Source organism: Eublepharis macularius, chromosome 4 (genome assembly GCF_028583425.1).
Source record: "Eublepharis macularius isolate TG4126 chromosome 4, MPM_Emac_v1.0, whole genome shotgun sequence".
Classification (NCBI taxonomy): Eukaryota; Metazoa; Chordata; class Lepidosauria; order Squamata; family Eublepharidae; genus Eublepharis; species Eublepharis macularius.
The window spans coordinates 27,064,671-27,092,449 of record NC_072793.1 but is presented as its reverse complement, the minus strand read 5'-3'; the positions used below and the strand labels follow the sequence as shown (position 1 = coordinate 27,092,449).

At 43.2% G+C, this 27,779-nt stretch overlaps 2 protein-coding genes across 6 annotated transcripts in view; one reads left to right on the top strand and one right to left on the bottom strand.

Annotated features, from left to right (window-relative positions):
- PGS1 (phosphatidylglycerophosphate synthase 1) overlaps window positions 1–6,485 on the top strand; it is a 33,737-nt gene extending 27,252 nt beyond the window's left edge. Inside the window, exons 7-10 of one of the 5 annotated variants that reach the window (XR_008596813.1) lie at window positions 1,221–1,369; window positions 2,665–2,707; window positions 4,134–4,255; window positions 5,219–6,485. Coding sequence is in view for 3 of the 5 variants with exons in the window: in XM_054975990.1 (XP_054831965.1) it covers window positions 1,221–1,369; window positions 4,134–4,253 (269 nt within the window). In the remaining 2 variants the exon portion in view is untranslated. The remainder of the gene's footprint in view (window positions 1–1,220; window positions 1,370–2,664; window positions 2,708–4,133; window positions 4,256–5,218) is intronic. The other 4 variants (XR_008596814.1, XM_054975991.1, XM_054975990.1 and 1 more) reach the window with 4 other exon arrangements.
- DNAH17 (dynein axonemal heavy chain 17) overlaps window positions 4,285–27,779 on the bottom strand; it is a 139,204-nt gene continuing 115,709 nt past the window's right edge. The window contains exons 63-80 of the mRNA XM_054975987.1: window positions 26,375–26,610; window positions 24,807–24,929; window positions 21,920–22,124; window positions 19,904–20,068; window positions 19,581–19,721; window positions 19,082–19,252; window positions 18,192–18,314; window positions 15,775–15,968; window positions 14,404–14,552; window positions 14,189–14,316; window positions 13,128–13,355; window positions 11,518–11,709; window positions 10,563–10,742; window positions 9,777–9,959; window positions 9,069–9,251; window positions 8,082–8,225; window positions 6,508–6,733; window positions 4,285–5,400 (exon numbers count right to left, since the gene is read on the bottom strand). Of these exons, the coding sequence (XP_054831962.1) occupies window positions 5,153–5,400; window positions 6,508–6,733; window positions 8,082–8,225; window positions 9,069–9,251; window positions 9,777–9,959; window positions 10,563–10,742; window positions 11,518–11,709; window positions 13,128–13,355; window positions 14,189–14,316; window positions 14,404–14,552; window positions 15,775–15,968; window positions 18,192–18,314; window positions 19,082–19,252; window positions 19,581–19,721; window positions 19,904–20,068; window positions 21,920–22,124; window positions 24,807–24,929; window positions 26,375–26,610 (3,219 nt within the window). The 3' untranslated portion in view covers window positions 4,285–5,152. The remainder of the gene's footprint in view (window positions 5,401–6,507; window positions 6,734–8,081; window positions 8,226–9,068; window positions 9,252–9,776; window positions 9,960–10,562; window positions 10,743–11,517; window positions 11,710–13,127; window positions 13,356–14,188; window positions 14,317–14,403; window positions 14,553–15,774; window positions 15,969–18,191; window positions 18,315–19,081; window positions 19,253–19,580; window positions 19,722–19,903; window positions 20,069–21,919; window positions 22,125–24,806; window positions 24,930–26,374; window positions 26,611–27,779) is intronic.

Genomic DNA, 27,779 nt, shown 5'->3' with positions numbered 1-27,779 from the left:
ACACTCCTGGCTACAGCTGCCACCTGCTTATCCATCAGTAGGCCGAGGTTCAAGAACACCCCCAGACTAGGGATCTGTTCCTTTAATGGGAGTTCAGCCCCCTCCAGAATGGCGATACCTCAAATCCCATGTCAGCCCTTCTCACCAGTACCACTTCTGTCTTGTCGGGATTACGTTTCAGTTTATTAGCCCACATCCACTCCAACATGGCCTCCAGGCATCAGTTTCTACAGACTCCTTGTATCGGCCAGAAGCATGAGATAGAGCTGAGTTGTTAACTGCACATTAGTGACCCAGCCCAAATTTCTGGGAGGCTTCTCCCAGCAGTTTCATGCAGATGTTGAAGAGCATGCTGGGCAGCTGTTCCAATAGGCGGGGCTCTAGAAGAATGTTTGGTGTGCACTTTCACCTCCAGTGGAGTGTCCTCCGGCTCCAGATGTGGTGGAACAGAGTTGGTGGGCAGCTATTACTGCTGGAGGTATACTAGCACTGTTTGGCCTTGCTCCCTAATTATACTGTATTCTGATTTAGGTGTGTATGAGAGAGCTGCTGCTCCTTCCGTGGAAGCGATAGGGTGTTAGGCCTGTTCGTTAATATACTCTTCTCATAGATGTAATTGGTCTATTATGATGTTTGGTGCCCTGTATTGTAATGCATTTACTTTGAAGCCCCCGCTACTGCAGAAAGAAAGTAGAGGGAAATTACTCTTAACAGTTGTCCACAGAATGTAAGCTTCACTGCTTATGAAGGATTGTACTTGCAGTCTGGAATCTCTTGCAAACTTGTCTTCTCTGATTTGTTGGCAAATCTTCTCTGATTTCTGTATAACATTTGGGGCCTATGCTATATGAAGTGTGGGACTGGTGTTGTGATTGGTCAAAAGCATAGCTTGCTTTAGTCACTGTGAAAGACAGGGTTTACATTCTACAGACTGAGACAAATTGGAATCCCTGTCCATGTAGCCTGGTATCTTTTTAGAAATTGTTGATTTTTGTCATTCCTTATGATTTATTGCATGACTCTGGGTCTAAGGAAGTGTCCGTATTTCCTGGTAGCTTGCTTAGTGACCTGAAAGCTTTACACTGCCAGTAAATAAAACAAAATGCTTGGTGTATGTGCTGTCTTTCCTTTCAAAAACAAACTATTGTTTGTGGCTCATTGCAACTACCATGTCCACGTCCCTTGTCTGCCATATTTCCTCTTTCCACGTTTCCTTGCAGGCCTCTGGTTGCACCTGGCAGGAAGCAGTCTACCCTGCTTAACTCTGATTGGCTCTCCTAATTTTGGATACAGGTCAGTTCATCGGGACCTGGAAGCACAAGTTGCAATAGTGACAAAAAACAAATCTCTGCAGCAACAGTTTCATCAGGTGCGTGGCTTGTGGCTGAGGTCTTGTGGGTATTGTACTGTATGAGAATGATGAGAACGTTAGTTAGAGGGGAGATATTTTAAACAAACCAAAGGGCGCTTGGCATGAACAGCCATTTGGGGGTTCCAGTGATGACAATCACTCACTCAGCTATTGTGGACTATAATGAGTCTGAAGTTAACAGGCTGGTCTGGAGAACGAGGAGGGAAGAGAACACATCTGGTGGAAAATAAAGCTTGTCTGGCTGCATGTTGCCAGTAGCTCCATGTCTAATATATTTTATAGCAAGATTTAAAATGTTTGACTGTCCCTTGTTCTTTCCTACAATTCTTGGGGAGGAATTATAGTTCGTCAACATTTCAACAAGCAGATTTCAATTTTCCCTTTAATTTAACCTTGCTGCGTTTGGTTTTTAAGGTATTATAAAATAGTTGCTCGAGGCTTCTAGCATTTACTTGTTCATGTAGGCTGTACATAGGTCTCATGTGATTCTGCATTGCATGTTCTAGAAAATTGTTTTTGCTCACTTTGCACTCTGATGTTTGAATTGCCCTTCCCAAATCTAAATTTGTGTGGCAGCAAGAGCATAGGATTTGGAGAAGGGGCTGGATTTTGTTTAACTTCACACCAGGCTATGGGGGGTGCAGTAAACAGCACAAGTCCCTCTTGCTGCTTCCAGGAGCATTGGGAGAAAGACAATGTAATGAGATGACTTGTACTGTGTTTTGCATTTCTTTCATGATGTGAAGCAATGCTCTGCCCCTCGAGCCCTTTCCATATGTCAGGCTGGTCTTGTATTGTTTCGTTTTGCATATCCTTCTCTGTAGGAAATTAGAGAAGGCTAGTATAAGAAGTCTTACAAATACTGTTAGGAAAATAGGCAATAAATATCTGTGTACACAAAGAACTTCTTACCTTCCAAAGAGCAGCCCCTTTCTCACTTCCATAACAGAATGATACTGCATAAGGCTTGGAGGTGGGAAGCTCGACTTAACTTTGGTATACTTCATATTCCATTAACCTTATTCAGTTTATTCTTCTAGAATGTTTTGTGAAATTAGGATATTTTCTTGTCATTCTGGTGGATCTAAATTGATGTGCTTGCAAAATGGCCATTCCCTTGACCAGGGGTCCCCAACATGGTGCTTGTGGGCACAATTGTGCCCACTGACACCTTTTCTGGTGCCCAGCAAGGGTTTTGAGAAAGTTAGTGGGGCTTTTATAAAGCATGGCTTATGATTGGTCATTGGAATATTGGTTGGCTGAGCCGATTTTCAAAAACATTGCTTTGGCAGGAAGTGCTTCCACAGCACAAGGATCTTCACTGTGTGACTGAAGGTAAGCTGCAGCAGCCATTTTATGGCTGGCTTCATCTCCTGCTGCAGCCATTTTGTGGCAGCCATTTTGTTGCTTCACCCATCACACTGTGTCAGAATTCCAAATGTGCCCAGTAGGCTCAAAAGGTTTGGGGACCCCTGCCCTATATTGTACACCTTGAAGATGGTTAATAGTCACCCTTAGAAAGCAAGATCCTCTCTCTCTCCATCCATTTCTCATTGCCAATCCCTTCATCTTTTTTGCACTCTGTCCCATGTAGACAGTAATCACCCTGGGCCAAGACCTTATTATGTCTGTTTTCAGTGCCTAGCACACTGTTGTAGAGACATTAGCACAGTCTTTAATGATACTCCCATTGTCTAGTGGTAGAGCTTCAAGTAGCCTCACTTTGAAATTACCTGGATTTTTTTCTAGTGACATCGTCCCTGAGCTGTAATTATCACGTGATGTAGGATGCAAACTAAAGTCTGGAGACTTGCTTCAGGTCAGGTGCACTAATCCATCTTCAAACTTAAAATAACCAAAACAGACAAATAACAAGGAGGGTACAAAAGGCCCCCAAACACAAGGACATTGACTCCAAGGCTTAGAATAAGAATGAATTTCAATAGCTTACAGGAATAAGGGGAGAAAGGTGAATTAAAATGTTATCTGCCTACTTTAAAACTCCAGATTTGTTGGGCTAGGCTTTGGGAGGTTATTACATGGGTGGGCAGAGAGCTCTGCCAGACTTGGTGAACTTGAGTTAGAGGTAGGCAGAGGCTCCCTAAACCCATTTTGCTAGTTCAAATGAAAAAGGATCCTTTTGATGTAAGTGCTACTTTCAAGTGCTGTGGATATTGTAACAGAGAGGCTTTCCTTTCCCTACAGCTGTGTTGTTTGTGCTTTGAAGGGGCTTAGTATTTCTGGGAACTGCGCTGAATTTTTGACTGTGCATTCATTTTAAAACACAGCCTAGGAGCTTTTTCTCTAGAGCAGTCCAACCTCTGGAGATTAAAGTCAGGCTTCCTTTTTGGACAATTATAGCTCAGGGTTTGGCTGTGTTACGGGAAAAAGAAATAACTGCAGGGCCAAATCTTGCAATGCTTTCCTCCTCAGTTCATTTGTATACATATGTGGGATGGGCTCTGTGTGTGTAATTACTTGGGTTTGGCTCATCTGGCAATTAAGATGCCAAGCATGGGAAAGCTTTGGCAAGCCGGTATGAGGTTCGCATCTGTGCGCTCTCCAGTGGCAAGATCACTTTCCTCTGGTTCAAAATCATGACCAGCAGTTGATTCAGATCAGTTGAGGTTGACAGGGATGTGGAACAAGCACCTGGGAATCTCAAATTGAGATGGCAGATACAGCACAAGGGTCGCTGCTTGTTAGCCAGGATAAGAACAAATGTTGACGTTCATGTTGAGGTGGTTCCTTTTCTCGCTAGGAACAGGAGCAGCTTTACCTGCGTTCTGGTACCGTATCTGCCTTGACGTTTGAGCAGCCCAATCGCTATGTCCAGCTGTGGGTAAAGATGGTGACACCTTTGATAAAGAACTTCTTCTGAAGGTAGGCTCACCCTTTGGATAAGTTTTGTACATTGCTTTTTGTACTGTCCTCCTTGCAAAGATTTAAATCAATTCACTGGAAATAAAAAATGCACTTAATTGTCTTTTTCTGAATCAGCGTTCTACCGGTACACCATGAAGCCCTGTTCTCAAAGACCTGTAACAGATTGCCCTTGTTAATTGCTGCAAGTTCAAATTTCCCTCCATTGGGTTTTTTTTTTAGGAAAAGGGAAATATTATTTATGAAGTAATTGTGCCCCTCTGTGATCAGGTGAATAACCTCAGGAGGTATTTGAACTCTTACAAACTTTTGACTGCTTTTTATACAGTTAGAGATGCTGCAGTATAAAATACACATGCTTCATGCTAACTGTAAGTGTGCTTTTTATCTTAGCAAAATACACAAGTGTCAATCAATCTGAAACATCTAGCATGCACTTTTATGCACTTTGCTAAGAAAGAAAAACTTTAAATGTCCATTATATTCACAATTGATGCAAGATGTATTTTGTACTGTGGTATCTGAACCCAGGACAAAAGCCTATTAAAGGTGACATTTGATTAGTACAGAGCTCTCACAATGCTTGATTTATAGCAAGCAGGAGAGTCAAGAGTGCTGGAGTCAGGGGTCATGAATCTGTTGCATTCCTACAGTTGCAAGAAGCAGACTAAACTGGGCTTTTTCATTCTGGCTGAATTAGTGACCTGTCCCTAGCATGAGCTTGCCATGAATTATGATAAATGAACTGCTTTATACCCATATGATCAGCAAATATCACATCAGAAACACCTCCAAGGAATGTACTGTTTATTGGCAATTTGCAAATGGTGGTCTTAGCCTGGATTTCTGTTCAGGGAGATGATATGATAAATTGACCAGAGCTCATCAACTGGGACATTAAACTTGTAAGAGCAAAGCAACCCCAGCAAGAATCCACTTAGCTGGCTTCTCTTTTGTCTTCAGGTTGAAAGTCCAGACATAGGTGGGGCCTCGCATGCGTGTCTTGTACACAGGACACTCATACATGTTCTTGGTATCCATGCGGTCCACAGGGATGGCTTTGATGAAGATGACGGGCATCGAGGGTGTCAGCTCCTTCAGGCGTGCATCAGTGATAACACCAGTCTGAGTATCCCAGCGAGCACCTGCAGCAGGAAAAAGCTCTTGAAACTGTGGCCTGCCGCTTCATTCCAGAGGGTGCTTAGTTTGCAGCAAGTGCTAAAGAAGAAAGGGAGCCCAGCTCTGTCCACCTTGTATCTTTAGCTGCATGGCTAAAGGCTAGATGCCTTGGCTTGGGTGTGCCTTTGGTGCCATCTCAGTAACATACTCATGCATTTGGCAGTGTTTTGAACATAATCTGAGAAGCCGAATTCAAGCTCTGCCCTTGTTTTCTGCCTGCAACAAGGTTACGCTCAGTGTTCCTTTATTACAGAAAGCTGTGTACTCTTCCGCCTGCAAGTCCCTTGGTTTTAGCCCGTTAGGCAATAGAAACATAAGCCCATTGCTTATACTTGGCTAAGAGCAAGAAATGGTGGGGCTTCTTTAGCAATAATAGTTACTAGGGAGAAACTGACATTTCTCATACATATTACATTCCAAGTCTTACCCACATTTAAAAACAAGGGAGATTTGAACCAACTCCATTAAGCCATTACCTTTGTTGCTCTTACAATGTCAGTCAATGCTAAGGACGATAAAGTGGGCATCTGCTGCCCTCTGCTGACACGTTAACAATTAGTGAAATAAAAAATGGCAGCTATTCAAACTGTTTCTGTCTTGTTGCTTTCCAGTCAAGTGTTGTGCTATGCCAATACAGCTCTATCCTTAGTTGAGCCTGGAAGTACTTTGGGAGAAGACATATTCCTCCATTTCTGGCTGGGAGAAGCCCAGAATTTGCACAACTGAACACACCCAGCAGTACTTCATTCTTCTGGCAGTCTACCTTTCTCCTTTGCAAATGCATTTTGACACTCAAGGACTAGTAGACCTTGTTCACAAAGAAGCTCCTCTGTTTATAATGGCATTGCATGGGATACAAATGAGAAGGTTGGGGAATAGGTAGCTTACACAGGACCAGAGTCCCAAAGTGAAGCCTAGGGCCAGATAGTAGCTCTTAAAGAAGACAAGCAGGAGAATAAGCTTCCCCCCCCCCCCTCCATCAGGCCCAGAAAATAAAAGTGCAAGGGGCCACAGATTAGGTCAAAGCAGAAACTGCTTGCCCTTGTACTGTGAATACAGTGATGGCTTTTTACCTTCCATAAAGAGCCCATGCACATACGAGCCCTCTCGAGGTGGAGCTGTCATATCCTCTCGATTCTTCTTCGTAACTTCTACCGAAAGGCACATTCTGTCCAGAGGCCACTCGTTTTTTCTAGCCATGGACTGCATAATAGCCGTAAGGAAGGACTGGGGATTAAAGAAACCTGCTAGCCACACTGTTGTGGGAAGGGCAAAATCTGTCGTCCAGGCTTCCAGCTCCTGAAAAGGGAAATGGTGGTAACAGATTAGTGCCAGAAACAAAACAACGGTGCAGTGGAAAAACTGGTTTTATTCCAATAAACTGCCCCTCTGCATTTTGCTGACACTTCTTCAGGGCGGTCTGTCTAATAATAACAGGCACTTTCCACAGCAGCGGTTTCTCTGAAAGAACAGTGTCGGAGAAATTGCTGTTGTGTTAAAGCACTTGATATTATTATACAGACCCAACCCCCCCGAAGAAGCATCAGAGAAACATGTAGCGGTGGTATACTGGAATAAAACCACTTTTTCCACTGCACTATTTTTTGGGGGTGGTTCTGTACTTGGTGTGGCCCTTTTCTCTGGTAGCAAAATAGAGCCATGTTAGTTTACGCTTTATTGCAGTTTGAACTATCCGTGTGTGTTTCCAAAGAAATCCATGGTTTGTGCTGGCAAAACAGCCTAGACGTTTGAGCAGTGTGTCTGATTGAGGCACATGTCCTTTGGGGCTGAATACATACCAGTGTAATTGTATTTGCCTTGCTTTTAAAAGCAAAGCTATTTTAAAACATGCATCAAACCCCAGGTGTGTGTAGCCTCTTGCATTTGTGGCTTGTCTGTTTCCTCCTTTCTGTAACTCCCTTCTCCGAAAGCTGCTTCAGAGACGTGCCTTCATGCAGTGGAGCTCTGGACCAGCCTTGTGTGCTCCAGGGGACGGGGCACGGGGAACGCCCCTGCTACTTTGTAACTACTGGCATCTGCTGGGCCTGGCACTATGCAGGCTACTCATTCTGTTAGAATTCTGTGAATTTGCTTTCTTCTGCTTTATTTTGGATGTTTAGATGTTTTTTTTTACCACCATTAATGGTAAAGATCAGCTAAATGGGATAATAAAGCAGAAGATGAGAGTTTGGGAAAAATGGGAAGCAGTGTTAGTTGAACAAGCCCCCCTCTCTAACCACAGGAAGCCTTAGACAGAATCCCTCTTACCACGTTTGTCTAGTTCTTCTTCACTTACCTAAAACTGGTTTATTTGGAATTCTAAAAAACCTACCAAAATCAGCATTACCAAATAGGCACATTTCTAGACCCTTCACTTAGTAGTGTGTCCAAATGCTACATGGTTGACTCTGACTCTTACTTGCAGCTGCAATGGTCAAGCACTTCTCCAGTTAACTTCTCCAGTTACATATATTTTTAATAAAGCCAGCACAACAAGAATTAGCCATGATAGTTAACTGAAAGACTATAATGAATTCAACTAAAGAGTTTGTAGGGAGTTTCTATTAGAACTGTTGCCACCTTCTGAGGAAGACTGAAACCTTGCTTAAATAAATTAGAAGGCTTTAACCGAGGCAAATCTCCTTACCCTGATCCGAAGTAGTAGGTCAGCGTACCATGCTGCTAAGCCCAGCAAAGATGGATAGGCACGGTTTGTCCAGGAGTCAGGCACATTATCATAAAACAGGGCATTTGACAGTTCTTCCATGTCTGTTGTGATTGTCAACTCTCCCTGGGGGTGGGGAGAATGAAAGCTTTTAATTAGATTATTTTATTTTTTATTTTTTATTTTATTTCATTTTTATTTTTATTTTATTTTATTATTTTATTAGATTATTTTATAATCTCCATTTGGAAAATTATCAAAATAATATGAAAAAGGAGGTCCCTCTTTATTTAAGGTTCTGATTATTTTAATGCTTTGACATTAATTGGGCCCCTTTCCAAATGTTATACAAAAATGTGTTCGGATGAGCAACTTTTAGTTTTACAGCTCCAGTGTCAAAATGCTTATCTAGTTTCTGTGAATTGCTGTATGTGAGGCCCAGCTGCCTTGGAGCCAGTGTTGTTTCTCCAACTAGTCCAATATTTCAGCTTTACCCAGAGGCTGTGCACCCTCTTTCCCTTTGGGCCAGAACACACAGCCATGCAGATTCTCTACATTAATTTAGAGAGTTTGCTAGAGTACTTAAGGCTCCAGCTAGCGCATTTCCTTTGCTCTGAATTATGTAGCCACCTTGAGCCACAAGGCAGGATATAAATATTTTAAATAAACTACCAGCCAGTAAGTGTGAACTGAATCCCTCAGTCTTCAAGTGTACATAAACTCTGAGGCATATGCAGTATTTAGGCAGGGGAAACTATTGTTATTTTAGAAAAAAAAGTATCATGGTCTACCAGATAAAAGTGTCCTTTGGTTAGACTACCGGTTGGAAATTGCAGGTGAGACAAAAATCAAAGATCTGATGCTGGCCTTCAGAGTTATTTGCAAGATGCTCCATGGCGTTTCTAGACCAAGACATCATTAAATACGATGTTCCAGTACAGTATTACCAATTGCATGTTTGGCACGCACCTTCAACCCCAAGTTTAATTCCTTCAGAGAACGTCTAATTTCACTGGTAAGGATGTTCATGCGTTCGCATTCCTGGAAGGCGACTACCACATAGGGGGTCTTCTCTTGTGCCTTTGCCATGATTTCCACCATATTGAAGGGCTCTGGAAGCCGATCCATGATCTCATCTAGCACAGATTTTACCTAGCATACAGAAGACCAAGAATATATTTCGCAGTGTATAACATTTCAAAAATGCTTTGCTAAGTAATTTTAATTTTTAAATGTTTTTAAACTTAATTTATACCCCATCTTTCTCCCAATGGTGATCCAAAGTGGCTTATATCATTTTCTTTTCCACCATTTCCCCGTCACTACAAACCCTCTGGAATAGGTTAGGCTGTGTGTGTGTGTGCCTGGCCCAAGGTCACCCAGCAAGCTTTGATGACAGAGCATGGAATTGAAATTGGGTCGCCCGATCTTAGTCCGTCACCCTAGGCACTGCACCACACTGGAATAGCAGATATGCTCCAGTAGTAGGATAGCCTTCAGAGTAGAATATCCCAAATTCCCTTGGGCCCAAAGAAAGCCAAGGGTGATTGAAAGTTCTGTAGCTCTTCAGTCACGGCAAATTTACTCTACACAGTCAAAATGCAATGTTACAAGAACTCAAATAGCAACAAGGTACCAGAGATCCACTGCAGAAGAAAAGAGTGGCACTTTTCCTACCTTTTCCTCTCTGGACACTCCAGTCCCTCCGCCAGCATCTGACTCTTTGGGCTGCATTTCCAGCACAGTGCGGAAAAGTTTTTCTGAGGTGACTGTGAGGAAACCGATTTCGGCATTAGGATGAAGCCCATACAGGTAAGGACTCTCTGGTGGAAGATTCTCATCAATATATTCATGATATCCCTGTAAAATGTTATATGTGATCTTAGATATTACATGGTGTTAGTTACTTCTCAGCAGGTATCCTAGCCATGTAGCCCAGTTAGTACATCCTTACTTTTATGCTGGCTTCCAGTTTACTATAAGCTTGCATACCTATCAGTTCTTCTCAGGCTCTCGATACTGCCCCCCAGCAACACCATGTGCCATTTAAGCACCATTAAAACAATTCAATCAGTATGCTGGGTAAAGATCAAAACTCTAGTACCAAGAAGCTTGTCATAACGCCTGAAAGAGGTTCAATGAAGGCAAAGAATAATTTGGAAGAATGAGACTGTGCTCATAACAACTTATTCCCTCTTTTCCCAAGACGTTCTATCCAGCTTGATCTCCGATATAACATTTCCCCCCTATGGCTGTCTTCGGTGCTGCCTTTGTTTGCTCTCATCTAACTCTCCTTGTTCTCCAAACTTAATCCTGCAACTATTTCTGGGGTTACCTCTTTCTCCAGACCTTCCTGCTTTTTTTCTCATTAGGAAAATCTCTGGTATAAGCCACAACTTTTACCACCCTTGCCCCCCAAACGACTCCCAGTACAGCATGTTGTCAGAATTTCTGTCTTCTCACCTTGTAGTCAGAGTTGGGTGGTATAAGGAATCCTGGCGCCAGGAACATTTCTCCCTCTAACATCTCCAGACGGATGTATTCACCCAGGTAGGTCCTGCATAATCTGCGGTCCCAGTCGTCAGTGATGTGTCCCCCGTACATGATCTCACCAAAGAGATATCTCAAGTCATCCCAGGGAACCTAGGGAGAGCCACCAACTCAGCACAGGGGAATGAACCTTTCTACCACTGCTTTGGAATGACACTGACAGGTGATCCGGCTGTACTATAAATAAAGCTTTCTCTCACAAAGTAACGTAACTTTTTCCAGAATGCACACTTTCAGTGCTGCTTTTTATAAAAAGCAAAATTTTGTTCCTCAAGATTTCGGAGGAAAATCGTGGAAATGGATTGGCACCAGTGCAATCCCGGTTCAACATTCGTTATCAGGTAGAGTGATCTAGTGGAAATGGTATTACTTCTCCCATCCAGGTCTGTGATGGCAGAGAAGACTTGGGAATTCAGGGCAAAAGCCCCGGTGGTCTTAGCATGCTGTAAGAATTTTGGAATAGGTTAATAAAATGTTTTTCATTCTTTTTACATGGCCCAAACGTAGGCTGCACAAAACTACTAGAGGCCAGCAGTAGGGAAACTTCCCAAGTGTCCAAATGCAGCCATTCTGTTCTGCTGATACTAGAAGGAACCCAAAGTTGAAAGATACATTTTATTTTGTTCTAGCAGTACAGTCCTGGGAGCCCCAAGTTGTTACTGGGCACAAGCTGCTTTGGTTAATTAATGCTTCTCTGTCCCAGCTTCTGCCATGCTCTTGTTTTCTCATCAATGGATGACAATCTAGAATAATGTCCATTTCCCCAGCGATCTTGGCTGACCAAAGAGGCAGTGCATTGATCAGACCATGGTGCTTACTGGTTAATGTTTGCTTTACCATACAAATAATTCAGTCAGTGCATCCTTACCTTCACGTTGGCTTCCAGGTAATTATACAGTACATTGACGGAAATGGTGAGGTCTCCATTATTAAAGGGGTAAGACCGGTTCCATCCTTGAGCTCCAAATTTTCGCCGTTCTGCCACCACTGCATGAAAGTAGCAGAGGGCAAAGAGAATGCACTTGAATTCAATTTCCTTGGTGCACATTTCCAGGGTATCCTAAAGAAGAATGCAAAAAGGAATAAACCTGTGCTTTTATACAAGAATGATTATCACCATACATTGTGCGTAGATATTTGTGAACACATTTAGAGGGTTGGAGACAGCTGTTTTTTCACCCAGTCTCACCATCTCTCCTTATTACTTCAGCCTCTTTTCCACATGTTTTTGTTTATGCGGGTTCCATGATCCCAACATGGCCTTTTTGGTAGTCACCCCCTCTTCCCTTTTTACCAGTGGGAAAATTGGTTGGATGCAACACGGTGCCTCAGGACAGGGATCCAGAAACACCTGCCACTAAATTACTTCAGTCTGTAATTGGTAAATATTTAAAGAGTATAAGTCAGATCTAAAGAGATACCATTGTTGCTTGAATGGTCAGTCATTCTATAAAATACTTGTAGAAAATACCTGTTGTTAAAAGTCAAATATCAGAAACTGACACAACCTAGGAGGAAGAGGTAGGTGCTAAGGTTGCTGCTAAATCTAGTTGAATTTGTGGCTTGGGCACAGTCTCAGTAGATATGAGTAACATCAGGGCTTTTTTTCAGCTGGAATGCAGGGGAATGGAGTTCCAGCACCTCTTGAAAATGGTCACATGTCTGGTGGCCCCGCTCCCTGATCTCCAGACAGAGGGGAGTTTAGATTGCCCTCCACGCCATTTGACCATTTTCTCCACGGGCAACCCATAGAGTTCCACCACCTCTTTTCCCAGAAAAAAAGCCCTGAGTAACATCATCTTGTGTGACAGCCTATTCCCTCCCAATTCTTTGCCCCTTTTGCCCCCAATTCCTTCACTGCTTTAATACCACTCCGTCTGCCCACTATTACCACCACCACTGGGGAAAAAATTCAAGACCAGTAGATTAGTGGTATGAAAATATTCATTTATTCCCTCACTCCCACAGACACACACACGTAGTCTGCTTAACATAGTTTGCTGGAAGAAGGTGACATTTGCTTGTGTAAAGAGGCAGGCAATGTTTGCTAATTCCTCCTCCATGTTGTTCCTAAGGTTTCCTCATCCCTCAGGAACGGCATTAAGGGGGCATTTTGGCCTGCTGAGGGAGAGCGGGGAGGTGGGGAAGTCATGCTTCTATGGACAGATCATTGCAATGGAATCCAACCTATAGAATTTGCAAGACATTGCTGATACTTAACCAGAGACCAGGACAGGCTATTTTTAGCTTCTAGTTCCAGTCCAAACTTGCCTAGAAATGTCTATTGTACTCTACTGCACCAGTTTAGAGGAGCCTAAAATTTCCCCAGAATCAGACAATCTGATCTGAAGGCAAACCATAGGAACAAATGTGAGTTAAGTATCCAGAATACAGGCAAAATGATGGCAATTTCTTTTGGCGCAGACATTCTGAAGGATGCAGAAATGAACTTGAGTCTGAACAACAAAGCCTGCTTACCTGGGTAAAGAGATCCAGGGCTTTGTGTAAATTGGCATACATGCCAGTTGGAGGCTCATTGGTAATTTTAATCGCATTTTCCAGGAGTCCCTGAGGGATAATATGAGCGTCTGGGCTGGGAGCAGGCTCGGCACTCATGAACACTCTGTAATCGTCGTGGCTGCCAGTGCTGTAGCGCTCAACTTTCTTATCCAGTGTGCTCAGCCACTTCGCTACGAGATGTATGTTCTGTAACGGTTCATAAATCCTATGTTGTTTGCTGCTAGTTAAATTTAACTTCCTTCTGAATTACATTTACATACAAGGTCTCATTATGTAACTGCAGAGCTATTTTAAATTGCCTTTGCTTTCTACTCGAGGAGGAAACATAACCCAGTTTGGGACATTATCACATGTCCTACAGCAATACGATTATGAATTCTCTGTTGATCCAGCTATTGGCTCTAACTTGCCTGTATTCCTTACTTGATGCCGTATTGCTATCTGAACATTTTTCAATAGTGGACCAAAAATACATGCAGCAGGAGTCTAAATGGGAGTAGGGGCCTGGTGGGCTGATTGATGAACCCTCTGTGATTCAACCAAATTCCAGCTCTCACCACACTAAGCTCCCACTCCAGGTGTAGTATTTTTTTAAAGTGATCAGACCTCGTTTTTTGGTTTTGCTTAGAGACTTATGGACCCTAATATGAGGCAATGATAACATTGCTATGTACCAGGGTGGGATCGGGTGCCTTATGCCTTCACACTATGCATTGTGCTCATGGGGAAGGGGTAGGGATCCATCCATTCGTGGCCTTAAGGCACAGGTGTCACTATGACCCTGGATGCATCTGTGTGAAGCCTGGCTGTATTTTAGGTCCAGACTCTGGCATACACCACTAGCATCATTGGTTTGTTCTGGGGCCTAGTCTTGTTTTACTTTCTGGATGTCCAATATATTAGTTACCTAACGAATACCCTATTGAAATAACAAATGCAAGTAAAGCTTAGAATTGGTGCAGTACACCAGACAAAGTCATAAGTTATAATCAAGAGGAAGCTACTTGGCATTTTAGTACCTGAAGAATGACCCAATGCCCTTCTACTGCGGCCACATCTAGAGCATTTTCTGCCACTACCTCTTGTCCTTGTCCTAGGGACACGTTGTGGATTTTCCCATCGTCTATGGTGAAGCCCAGCTTTTGACCTAGGAGAAATTAGTTAGAAAGCTGTACTTTCCCCATTATCTGCTGCTGCTATTTGAAGCCTGTTTCATGTACTGCTATCAGCTCACCTAATGCTTCAACGTCCTTCAGAGGATCAACTCCAGGGGAGAGGATAAAAAATATTGGCGTGGATGGACTGCTTTCTTCATAAGATTTGGAGAATTCAACACTTCGTCCTTCAACAAATTTGCTTCCCATCTTCTCCTCAACAAAGTTCCTGAGAAAAATACATGGGGACTAAAATGGTTCAGGTGAACATTTTAGCTTGGAGTATAACTTTGGTTACTACAGAAAGATTTTTTTAATCATGAATAGTATTCTATTATTCAGATTTGCCCTTTTGTGGGCAGATTGATTTACAACTCAAAACACAGCTGAGGGAACGAGAGAAGAGAATTGAATCCAAGGCAATGCCTTTTGAAATGCTCCTTTATCAGAATAAGAGCCTTTTTAATTGTTAATTGGATTAAGCATTCCTCCAGGGGATAAAGAATTATCATAAAAGAATTATTTACATTCTGTCAATAGGACTCATTTGCTGGGAGGACTTGAAAGCCATGACAGGTAATGAAGAGTGCACCAGAGTGCTATGCCAGAATTCAGGGATTTGAAAACAAGTGCTTTTGCACTTCACATCTGGGCTCACTTTTCATGAGGGAAGAATCAAATTTAAACTGGGCCTTATATTGTCATGATAAAGGATGATTTCCTCAGGCTTAACTCAGGCTTTTGGTAACCATGATTCTAACTTGGTAGAGCAGTCACCAGAAGAAAGGCCAAGGCCCTCACCAGATGTTGCCTCCTGGCATGGGTATTCAGAGGTTTGCTGCTTTTGTCTATGCAGATTCCTTTAGTCACCATGGCTAGTAGCCATTCATGGACCTCTCTCTGAATCTGTTTAACCTCCTTTTAAAGCCATCCATGTTCATGGCCATCACTATGCCCACTGGCAGTGAATTCTACAATTTAATTATGTACTGAAGAAATAATTACTTTCCTTTGTCTATCCTGAATCTATTGTCTATCAGCTTCATTGGGTGCTCAACTACAAGTTATAGTATTATGAGGAAGGAGAAAATGTCCACAACTGGGATGTATCCCTTCCCCTAAAATGAAGGCATTTGAGATCTATGCTCCTGTGTATTGAAGAATACCCAGGTTTTGTTTATCTGCATTTTAGATCAGCCTTGGGAATGTGCCATAAATTGTTGTAGCATGTTAGGTATCGGCCAACTCCAAGGAGGAATGTTCATCAAAAAGATAGTGAATAGTTAAGCTGTCTGTCTGGCAGCATTATCTTCTGTCGCTGGAGTATTTCAGTGATGCATTCCAGTTTCCTCATGCACTGTCCGCTCTATGATGAAATTATCTCCTTCCCTGAGTGTGAGTATCCTAGGCTCTCCCATTTCTCCAAGCTCTTGAAACACCACGATACATACTTGACTGCATAGGTCATGCGGTCTGGCCTCATGCATCGCATCATGCACAGCTTCTGCAGGGCGGTCTTGTTCTTCCATTCCTTGGGGAATACTTCCTTCTCGGGAGTTTCAGATTCTACAAACTTTTTCCACCGCTTAGCAGAACCTTCAATATCACTATCCAAATTCTTGAATTCGTCCATCTCAGAGAGGACCTGAGAGTACAGGAACAGAGGATATAGTAATGGTACCTCATACCCAAGTTATAGCAGTGGGCCTAATTAATGATTCCATTATTTAAAACCCTTTCAATGGGGGGGGGGTCATCAACTGTTCTATGGCTGTTTTTATTGATGGATTTTTAGGATATACTATTATAGTTTGTATTTACTTTGGTAGCTGCTTCCAGCTGTTCTCAGAAGAGGCAACCTATAAATCTCCTAAATAAGAGTTCATTCTCTGTACATATTTTCATTCCATACAAGTGATCCTGCTTCTCCACTACTGTGCTAATACCTTCCTAAATTGGTAAGGCTGTGAGCCAAGCTACAAGTGACAAATGACACTTGCCTGGCAAGTGAACAGACTCACGTGTATTCCTCCTTGTTCACTTGCCATTCACTTGTGCTCTACTTGATCAAGTGGAGAGCAAGTGAATGGCAAGTGAACAGGGAGGAATACACGTGAGTCTGTTCACTTGCCAGGCAAGTGTCATTCGTCACTTGTAGCTTGGCTCTTTGTCTCCTAACAGGTCAAGTGAAACAACAGGGTGTATGGATGGCAAGAGGAGGGAAGAGTGGACTTGTGAAGATGCAGTGCAGAGAGTACTTGTATCATATTCCTTCATAGGATAGAAACTTGCATCATGAAAATAGGGTCCAAAACCTCTAATTTGATTCCAGCTAAAGTCGCATGAACCATGGTCATTTTAAATACGGATTCTAACCATTGGTGGATAGCCACAATTTGTACTCTTATAAAAGTGTAATTCTAAGTATTAGATTTATTAAATGCAAGGAGTGCTCCACATTGAATGGTAAATGCTTCACGTATTAGTGTTATGACTAACGGATTGTGGACATGGATTTTTGCTGCCTTCCTTTTCACCTTGCGTCCCCTGCAAAACTGATGCAGGTGTCCAGAGACTGTCATAGACCAAAACAAAACAAAACAAAACCCCATTTGCATCCTAGAAGGGAGGTAATGGAAAAAATGGCCTGCCTTCCTCTTCCATACCCTTTTACACCAGCAAAATTCTACCAGTGGAAAAGGGAGGTGGGGATAATTCACAATTCTTTCTCTTGCTCCCTGCAGCTCCTTGAGTTGCATAGCTTTTTGTCTCCTGACATCCCCCAGCATGAGCATTTTGGACATTGCAGGGAGGGCAGCTGACTGAGGGAAGGGAAAGGAACGAAAGCCGCATTTGTGAGCATCCCCATGCTTACAGGAGCCAAGCCTATATTGCAGACTTTAACTCCTGAAACAATATGAAAAGAACGAAGAGATGGTTCACACAAATATGAGACAGAAAGAGAGTAGGTCTGAAGTGTCTGTGGCAAAAGGCCCCCTATCAGGGGGCACTTTATAAATGCTTGTCTAGTGCAATCCCTACAACTTTATATTGATAGATGTCTGCTAGTTCTGGGGGAGAGAAACTTTGTAGTTGGCCAAGCAACTGCATGAAGAGTTTGATAACCAAATCCCAGATCAACTTGGGTAGTGGATGAATGGAGGGATAGTTCCAGACCAAAGCTGCACTGGCTTTGTCTCTTTCAGGCTTTACCTTGCAGGCCTGTAGGCAATAAAATGCAATTTGACTATCTTGCCAAATGAAAATACTTACAGATTTTTCAACGGATGGACACATAGTATATGCACATTAAGAAGCTTGCTATAGCTAATCAGTAAAGAGTCCAGCAGCACCTGTAAGACTAACCAACTTTATTGTAGCATAAGCTTTCGAGAACAACAGCTCTCTTTGTCAGCATCTGGCGAGGAGAGCTGTGGTTCTCGAAAGCTTATGCTACAATAAAGCTGGTTAGTCTTAAAGGTGCTAGTGGACTCTACTATTTTGCAACTACAGACTAACATGGCTAACTCCTCTGGATCTATAGCTAATCAGATGGAAATGGAGCTGAAACCATTCTTCCAGTTGGGTACTCGTTCACCAATTTTGCATATTTACTGTTGCACAGAAGGTTCTTCCTAACCTGCCTATGAGCATCCTGATTATACACATCTCTGCCAACGTGGCAGTTGTTTCACAACTTTAGTTTACTTGACATAGCTCTTGAACTGACCAGTGTAGAAGAGTATGAGGGAAGTCAGGTGTGCTTGATGAGGTCCCCATCAATGATGGACTTTGCTATTGCTTTATATTAGGTCCCTTTTGAGTTAAAGATAGCAAGTAGCAGTATAATACGACGTTTTAAACAAACCTTAATTCCACCCCATCCTTGACTTAATAAGAAATCTACAGGAGAGGCTAATCCAGCTTTAAAAGGAAAGCGCAGGAGAAAGTCCAGTTCCACTGGATTCACTTCTTTCTTCACCAGCAAGACCTGGAGAGAGAAATTAGAAGGTATGAAATAAGGCTGCGTTTCCTCACTTTCTATGGAAACTCTGCTGGAACATCAGCTGTGGTTCTAGTCCAGTGTTTGCTTATCCTTGCAAATCCTCTTCCTAGTTTACTGTTGACCGCAGAAAGAAAACGCAAAGGCTAGCTGGTATGTGGATGATGGGCCCCACCAGCAGGGAGTTTGGCTTTGGAGTCTTATGAAGCTAAATGCAGCATTCTCTGTAGTGGGATTCTAAAACCTGATGTATTCTGGGCTCTAAACATCAGCAGCAAATGTAAGTCTAGTACAGAGAACTTGGACTTTGAAGATGCTAACTGCTCCTACTTGTTTTGATCATACTTAAGCTGTTTTCTCGTCTATTAATTTTATTACTGGACAGACTCTGCTTTCTGCTTTGACCTTTCTTAGTTGTACATGATCATTTCTGTACATCTTCATTTACAAGGCGCTTCTCTCCCACAAATCTTTTCTGCCTTCTTGAATGTGTTTTCCTGGAAACCTTCCCTATATCTTGTCTTACAATGCTTACTTCTTCGCTGCTTCTCCTCTGAGAGATATTTACTTTCTCTGTGACTGCTATCACCTTTTTCAAAGTACTGAAGTAAAAATAAGTAATGAGCCATGTCTGAGTATAATAAAGCTCCACAATGCTTATTACCATGCAGGAGGGGAGAGGTTGGCTAACGCCAAGGCACGGAAACAGAAATTTCCATGAACTTTAAGTCACTACTAGTGTGAAATCTCCTTACCTGAAAAGCAACCTGGGCTAAAAATATGAGTTTGTCTCTTTCAAACAGTCCCCGAGCTGTGTACATAAAGACAGAATATGTGATTTCATCTGTTAGGTTGATCACCCGTTGTTTCACATCATCTGCTGGAAGAGTACGCTGGATGGCTTTCTCAAACACCACATTGAAAGCCTGGCCAAAAAAGAAACAAACTTAAATTTAAGATTACTGGGCTTTTTACGATTTTGTTAAAAAGCACAGAGACAGGGCAGTTGTCTTTATCCACAATATGAAATAAGTTTTCATATGTTAACACCAAGATCCAAGACCCTCTGATCTTCAAGCAAGGTGCTTCTGCCCGGCTTTCAATTGTTCATTCTTCATTATAGCAGCCAGGCAGTAGTCCTTGCCATACAGGCGGGCTGCAAGTATCTCTGCAAAGATGGCGTGAGCATCTTAGTTTTTGTGTTAACAGAGGAAGAGATTACTCATTTACACAAATGTATTTTATGATCATTACCTTTAGAGAGAACTGATAGATGGGGTTGATTTTGTTGAGGTCATTCAGTATGAAATATAGCAAAGATGCCCTTTCTGCAGCTGGCCTGTAGTTCTCTCTAGCTTCATTAATTTGCACTTCAGTAATTTTAGCTTCTTTCACCTTAAAACAAACAAACACACCAAATAGTCTTCACCTCGCCATGTATCAGTCGCCTGGAAAACCACCCTTCAGCTCTTCCCACTGTTGCTAAGGCTGGCAAACCACAAGCACTCTTAGCAGCTACAGTGCTCTCATAGTTGTGGCCACAGTAGCATTGTGAGAGTGTGGGGCGCCTCGCTTACCTTTTCTTCTATCTCCATCGCGGTGCGCTTAGTTGTCTCAAGGTTCTCTACCAAGGCTGTGTCCCCCAAAAAGTTCCCTGATGCAGCAGAGAGTCTCGCCAGGAGGGAATCTTCAAGCTCCTTCAGGCTGATCTTAAATTCATTCTGTTGCTTTGTGAGAGTGGCCTAATCCAGCAAAAAGGAGGAATGGTAGGGCCTTAGACGTTAATCCTTTTTCTCTATCCTCCAAATATGGGCTTTTCCTGAAAAGGGCTACAAGTCCCCACCCGCAAAGGGAGGCAGGTGAATAAAATGCAACTCTACAATAATAATTCAAGAACTGAAAATTAAAGGAGCTCAGACCGGGTGAACCTCACAGCGAAAGGTTCATTAAAGCCAGTAATTTAGATGAAGAACCTCAGATAGACATGGCAGAATAACACACAAATCAGCATGCTGTCTTCTTACGCCGGCAGCCATGTGATGGACTACAGAACTTATACAGTCACATCTAGGTGTAAAAATAATTCCAGGAGCAAAGGGGGGGGGAGAGTTGTAAATGCAACTAAGGATATGGGGCTGGCTTGGCTTACAATCTTCCTATAAGCGTGTTAAGAGCAGGGCTCATTTAGAGGGGGAACGCGCAGGAACACAGTTCCGGCAGTTCCCCCAAGAGGTCACATGTCAGGTGGCCACACTCACCTGACTCAGCCATTTTGGGCCCGTTTCGGCCTAGATTGGGGCCGAAACAGCCTGGATCAGGCCTCTGACAGGTGCTGGATCATTCTCCCACTCAGCAGAGGCCCGATCCTGACCATTTTGGGCTCCTTTCCAGCCACTTTTTGCCATTTGGGCCCAATTTCGGTCCTGAATGGCCAGGATTGGGTCCAAAACAGCCAGGATAGGTGATGTCAGGGGGTATGGCATATGCTAATGAGTTGTGCTAATGAGTTGTGCTAATGAGTTCCTCCAGCTCTTTTTCTACGAAATGACAACTGGTTAAGAGTCCAGCATTAGGGTTTGTCAGAAAGGAAGGTGTTATATCACCCTAAGTAGTTTCACACTTTGTACAATGCTGTGATGACTTATGGCAAAATTTAAAGAGTAGAGTCAGGTTGTAGAAGCAGCACTGCCAGGCAGAAACCTTCAGAGGAGCCTCTCATTTATATAGCAGCCATGGCCATTTTCACCAGTGATACTGACATTGCTCTCTGAATTTCCTGTGTCTAAAAATGGATTGCAAAGGCTGTCAGGATTAGAATGAGAATCTTTTACATGGTAGCATAGCAGTCTATAAATAAAGTATTATGTTAAACTTAAAACAACCCCATCCTTTTAACTGAGAGACTGCATTAATGGCAAATGGGTTATTTAATGGTGTTTTCAGTGTCTCCATAGTCAACTGAACCAAAAAGGTATTTTCCTGGGAGGTGAAGCTGCAGCCCCCCAGCTCACCCCAGTTTTGGCTGCAGATCTTTAAAAGCTGCTGTGGCCCGATCTCAACTTGCCCATTCCACCTTTTAAGTACTCTCAGTGGTATGCGATTGAATAATGTCTTGCTATGGAAGAAGTATCTTTCTCCATCAACATCACACAAGTTTTAAGAGTGTCATTTTTGCATCTGACTGCTTGTGTTAGATATAAAGGCTACAAGGATATAGAAAGTGCAAAGTTTTCCCAACCTGTACCCTATTTGCATATATAGTAAGGCAGGATTTTTTTTCTGGGAAAAGAGGTGGCAGAACTCTCAAGAGGGAAATGAGGAAGAAACACACGGGATTCTTTGAAATAATATTATTTTCAAGCACTATTGCCGAGTATTTTCAAGAGGTGCCGGAACTCCGTCCCACTGCGTTCCCCCTGAAAAAAAGCCCTGTAGTAAGGGGTTTGGGGTTGGTGCTGATCTGTGCAGTAAATACAGCACTTCACTTTAAATCATCTGGTTTCCTTTAGAGTTAAAGTATGGCCACGCCCAAATTCTTGTCATTCTTGACTGAGCAGTAGCCCACCAGCTCACGATCTTCCTGATAACAATACCTTCAATTCCTCTAAGTCAGGTCTTTCCTTTGCCACCACAGCAGCCAAAAGCTGGTCCTCCAGGCCATCCCTGGTGACTAGAAAGTTTATCAGTGTGCATTGAGCCTGCATCTCTGGTTTGTAGTGAGGATTGAAGTACTTGGTGTGCAGAATAAGGCGGAATCTGGGATGGTACTCTACTTCTTTGTCTCCCATCCTAATGTACCTGGAGATCAGAGTTTGGAAAAGACCAAAAATGTTAGTACAGAAATCCACCTGCCCTCCTTAGCAGCGAAGAGAGTTTCCATCATCTTTTATTTTAGCATGGATTCAGGAAACCCTAATACTTTCATCTGGAAGATGGTCCAGTTAACATTACAGATAAACTAAGTTGTACAATATTTTTTTTAAAAAGCTGATAAAAGTTGCTTGAATTGAAAAGTCAAATACTAAGGAGCAGGGCTTTTTTTCAGCTGGAACACGGTGGAACGGAGTTCCGGAACCTCTTGAAAATGGTCACATGGGTGGTGGCCCCGCCCTCTGATCTCCAGACCGAGGGAAGTTTAGATCACCCTCCATGCCGTGGCGTGGAGGGCAATCTAAACTCCCCTCTGTCTGGAGATCAGGGGGCGGGGCCACTGGCCATGTGACCATTTTCACTGAGGGCATTTAAACTTTAAAAAAGTCCCCCCCTTGTTCCAGCTGATCCAAAGTGATATCATTGTGCGGTCCTGGAAGCGTGCATGCACTTTATACGTGCACATGTGGCACCAGGGCACTACCTCCCGCCAGGAGTTGCCCCCTGTGCTGGCAACCCACTGAGTTCCACCACCTCTTTTCCCAGAAAAAAAGCCCTGCTAACAAGGGATAAGTTAAAATGGAAAATAGTGGAATAAAGACTAGAACAGGGCCTGACATCATTCGCATAGGCCTAATACTACAGAAGACATACAGAAGGAAGACGAGGCTTATTTTAAAATTCTCCAGAAAATGTATTTGCACAAAAAGCTGTTCTGGTCATCCTTGAGAAAGAAGTTTATTTTATATTTATTTATATTTCAATTTATATACCGCCCATCTCCAGGGGCTCTGGGCGGTGAACAGTTAAAATCGATAAAAACAAGAACTAAAATCAATATACAAACAATAAAACAAATTAACAAAGTGCAGTGGTGGGGAGAACCCTCCCCCACCCCAAAGGTGGGAGGCCGACATGGCACCGCCCCCTTCAATCACCGAACGCCTGGCGGAACAGCTCTGTCTTACAGGCCCGGTGGAACGATAATATGTCCCGCTGGGCCCAGGTTTCCATTGACAGAGCGTTCCACCAGGCTGGGGCCAGGACTGAAAAGGTCCTGGCCCTGGTTGAAGCGAGGCGGGCTTCCTTAGGGCCGGGGACCACAAGTAAATATTTATTCGCTGATCGAAGCGATCTTCGGGGAACGTACAGGGAGAGGCGGGTCCCGAAGATATGCTGGTCCTAACCCGCCAAAGTTTGCTTTGGTGGATCTGTAGCTAGCATAACCACGCTCACCTTCCACACGCCTAGCAAGCCTTTGCCTCTTAATGCCAAAAAAGCAAACTTCTGGCAAAACACAGGAGCAGCATTTGTGGAAACATGGGTACAAATGCCAGAAAGGAATGTGCAGGCATTAAGTTTGTAAACTTGGGATCAATTTAAAAGTGATATGAAGAGCAGTCCTCAGTTTTTGAAAGTAACACTGCAGTAGTAAAACATGCTTTCTTGAAAATAAGTCCCATTGACGTCCATATGGCTTCCTGCCAAGTAGATGTAAGTAGGATGGTAATGTATTACTTTGGGAACCCTTAACCAATAGTTTATATTGAAATCAAGCTAGGGCTAGAGGAAGGAAAATGGTGTGATTCTACATTCCTCTCTTTGCAGAAGGAATTAGGCGGGGACAGGTAAGATAGAAAGAGGGTGTTATTCCACAGCAAAAGCCTGGTGTAAAACTCATCAGGCAGCTGCAGCTGTATCCTTTTGGCACAGAGATGGTGGTTAGCAATTTGAAACAAATGATAACCTTGCTTATCCTGAACAGAAAAACAACTAAGGTAAATTACACGGGTGCTGGACAGAGAAGAAAGGATGCCATTGCTGATAAATGAAGGTGTAATCTGATGCCTAGCCACCCACTGATTGTACAGAAACCCATGTCCCGGACTGTTTGGGATTTACATTTAAACTCAAGAATGTATTGGCTAAACATTAGGAAGAACTTTTTGATGGATGGTGTGGCCCCTCAGTGGGACAGGCTTCCTTGGGAGGATTTGGGCTCTCCTTCTTTGGAGGTTTTTACGCAGAGGTTAGAGGGCCATCTGACAGCAATGCCGAATCTGTGAACTAGGCAGATCATGAGAGGGAGGGCAGGAAGGGTTAGGTCAGTGCTTAGTTCTCGTGGTCCTTTCTTACACACCCAGGGCAGTGCCACTTTAGGGTCAGGGAGCAATTTTCTCCAGACCAGTTTGGCCAGGGATCCTGGAGTTTTTTTTGCCATCTTTTGGGCATGGAGCAAGGGTCACTGGGGGTATGGAGGGGAGGTACATCTGGGGTATTTGCTACTGTCTAGGAACGTCACCAATAGTAGCTATATAATTCTTGGCCACTTAGAAACAGAGGCATTCTTACTAATATAGGCACAGGCTTACCAGGGGCTTATTAGACAACCCCATACAATGCATCCCTCACTCTGTGTACCAGTAAAATAACATTAATGGCAAAATCTACTTTCACCAATAGATGTTCTTAATAGCAGGGAGGAGAAAGCCAATAAGATGCTCTCCCCACTGGACCCAAAGTCTAAAAGCTCTCTGGCAATTTCTGTTTTAAAAAGCAGCGTCTATTGTGACTTTGATCCCTATGCAACAGCAACAGCAGCATACATACTTTCCTTTCTTGATGGTGTTTCGACCTAACAAAGGATCCAGCACAGGCTCCACCGTCTCCCCAATGTTCTCAATGAGCAGTGTGTCTCCATCAGAAACAGCTTGTTCAATGATGTCTAGATAACTATAGCATCAAGAAAGACACCCTTAAGACTGTCACACTGTTTTAAAACACGCAATATTTACTACAGTATTATATGGGGCACAATCAGAAACTCAAAGAAAGGGGGCTTACAGTTCAGGGCTGAATTTCTCTGTGTTCATTAATGCAGGAGAGATCTGGGACATGGTTGAGGCAAAGGAAATATATTCTACTGCTCCCAATATATAAATAAGGGATTTGAGAGAGCCGTGTTACATTCACGGAATCTGTTGAAGGAGGAGACCACCTTAGGCACATTATCTAGACTGGATTACTGCAATGTCCTCTAATGGGGCTGCCCTTGAAAAGTGTTCGGAAACTTCAAATTGGTGCAGAATGCTGCAGCCAGGATGTCGATTGGAGTTGGTTGTAGGGACCATATTATCCCAGTCTTGGCCCATCTATACTATCCAGTCTGTTTCCAGGCACAATTCAAGGTACTGGTTCTATGATCTTTGAAGTATTACGTGGTTTGAGATCAACATACTTGAAGGGCCATCTGTTCCATTAGGAGCCTACCAGACCACTGAGTTCATCTTTAATAACAACAACAACATTTGATTTATATACCATCCTTCAGGACAACTTAACACCCACTCAGAGAAGTTTACAAAGTACGCCATTATTATCCCCACAACAACCAGGTGGGTGGGGGTGAGAGAGCTCCGGGAAGCTGTAACTGACCCAAGGTCACCCAGCTGGCTTCAAGTGGAAGAGTGGGGAATCAAACCCAGTTCTCCAGTCCTGCTGCTCTTAACTGCTACACTAAACTGGCTTGTTTCAGGTGCCCCGCCTTCTGAAATTAGGCAAGTGGAAACTCAGAGCGGAACCACAAGTGACAAAAGGCACAGGTTGGACACTTGTCAGCTTCCCTCAAGTTTTGATGGGAAATGTAGGCAGCTTGGCAGAATGTTGGACAAGTGACAGTTGAAAAGTCCATTGGACAGCAGTCAGAGAGCCAAGCTGCAAGAGCAGGATGCCTACATTTCCCATCAAAACTTGAGGGAACCTGACAAGTGTCTAATCTGTGCCTTTTGTCACTTGTAGTTCCGCTTTCAGACTTTCTCAGTAGTGGCACCAAACCTGCCAGCAGGTGAAGCCTTTTTTGTTTGACTTAGCTTTACATCAGTGATCCCTCCTCCCCAGTGTTTTAACTGTTGTTTTTATATTTTGTATTTATTTTAAGCTCTGGTTTTAAATTGTTTTAATGATATATTTCTGTGGTGGTTTTAATGGTTTTTAAGATGAGATTTTAATTGGGATGTTTTAATTTATTAGCCGCCTTGGTGGCCCTATGAGGACCGAAAGGCGAGGTAAAAATCTTGTTAATAAATAATAATGACTCTTGCTTCTGGGCCTGTAATCAGTTCCTTGCTTGGAATAATTAAAAAACAGAAAGAATGAGAATAGACTAGCAATGGCTCAACTTTTTCTGCCCTAGTCGAATGGCTTTCAGGTCTGCTCCGTGTTTGTTCTTAATCCATTTGATCCCTTGGAGTTGGGCGTCTACAATGAGTGGCCAACGTTCTGTGTTACACAAGATAGTAGCATTTTCTGTCGACATGCGGTCACTGGGGAGTCCCTGGTTGTTCCATGTTGCTATATCTGCATCGTCCGTCAGAAGACTCAAAGGGTCCAGCCCAGGAGTGATGGGAATTGGTACCTGTGACAAAAACGGATCTCTTTCAGGATGGTAAATACATAGACTGCCTCTCTCCCTGATAGAATTTTACATTCAGGGGCCATAATGGAAATGTATTCATCATGGATGGCTAAAAAATACACTAGTGCTATCTGCAGAGAAGGTGAGAGGGGATGAATACTTGTTCTGAATATTCTTAATCTCCTGAGCTGCTGGAATGAAGAGTGACTGAAAATACATTATTGATTACTGAACTATTGTTCTGATTTACAATACAATATGTATTGTAAAACTGTTGCTTATTATATTTAGGGGTTTCCCAACAGCAATGTAGAGAGATACTGCAGTGGGGCTTTTTTCTGCCAAGGTCAATGTTCCTGTTTAGGACAGATGAAAATAAGTCTGAGCTTTGGTCTCTTCATGGGTCCATGAGAACTATGTTGTCTAAGATTCAGCTCAGTTTTGATATCCCAGGGAGAGACGGTGAAAGAGAGATGGCTCCAAAGATGGATTTTCATCTGGGCATTGGCTCTCTCTCTCACCTTTCTAATTTTAATGTTCCAAAATAAATAGGTGCAGAGTTGCTGGCACAGCTACATATTTAAGAGAATGGGATGGGGGAGGGGCAGAGGAAGAATTGGGTTTGGACTGTTAGTCAATCAAGTGGGGTTCGTCAAAGTGGACGTGGGGAGAAGGAGCATCAGCTTCCTATGTGAAGGCATAGTTATGATAAGGATCCAGGGCTTCTCACAAGAGTGAAGAGATGGCAACTGAGATCTATGACATTGCTAGTTGACTGAAATAAGAGGCTGGCTGAGAAAAGCCTGTTCCATTAGAAGCTCCACTGAGCGCCGGATGGTGTTCGGGCTTTGAATTTGGGCAAGCCACCACCAGGGCTTTTTTTCTGGGAAAAGAGGTGGTTGAACTCAGTGCTCCCAGGGCCAATGATGTCACTTTGGGTCAGCTGGAACTTTGGGTCAGCGCTTGGCGAAGATGGTCACATGGCCGGTGGCCCCGTCCCCTGATCTCTAGACAGAGGGGAGTTTAGATTGCCCTCTGCGCCACGGCATGGAAGGCGATCTAAACCCCCGTCTGTCTGGAGATCAGGGGGCGGGGCCACCGGCCATGTGACCATTTTCAAGAGGTTCCGGAACTCTGTTCCACCGTGTTCCAGCTGAAAAAAAGCCCTG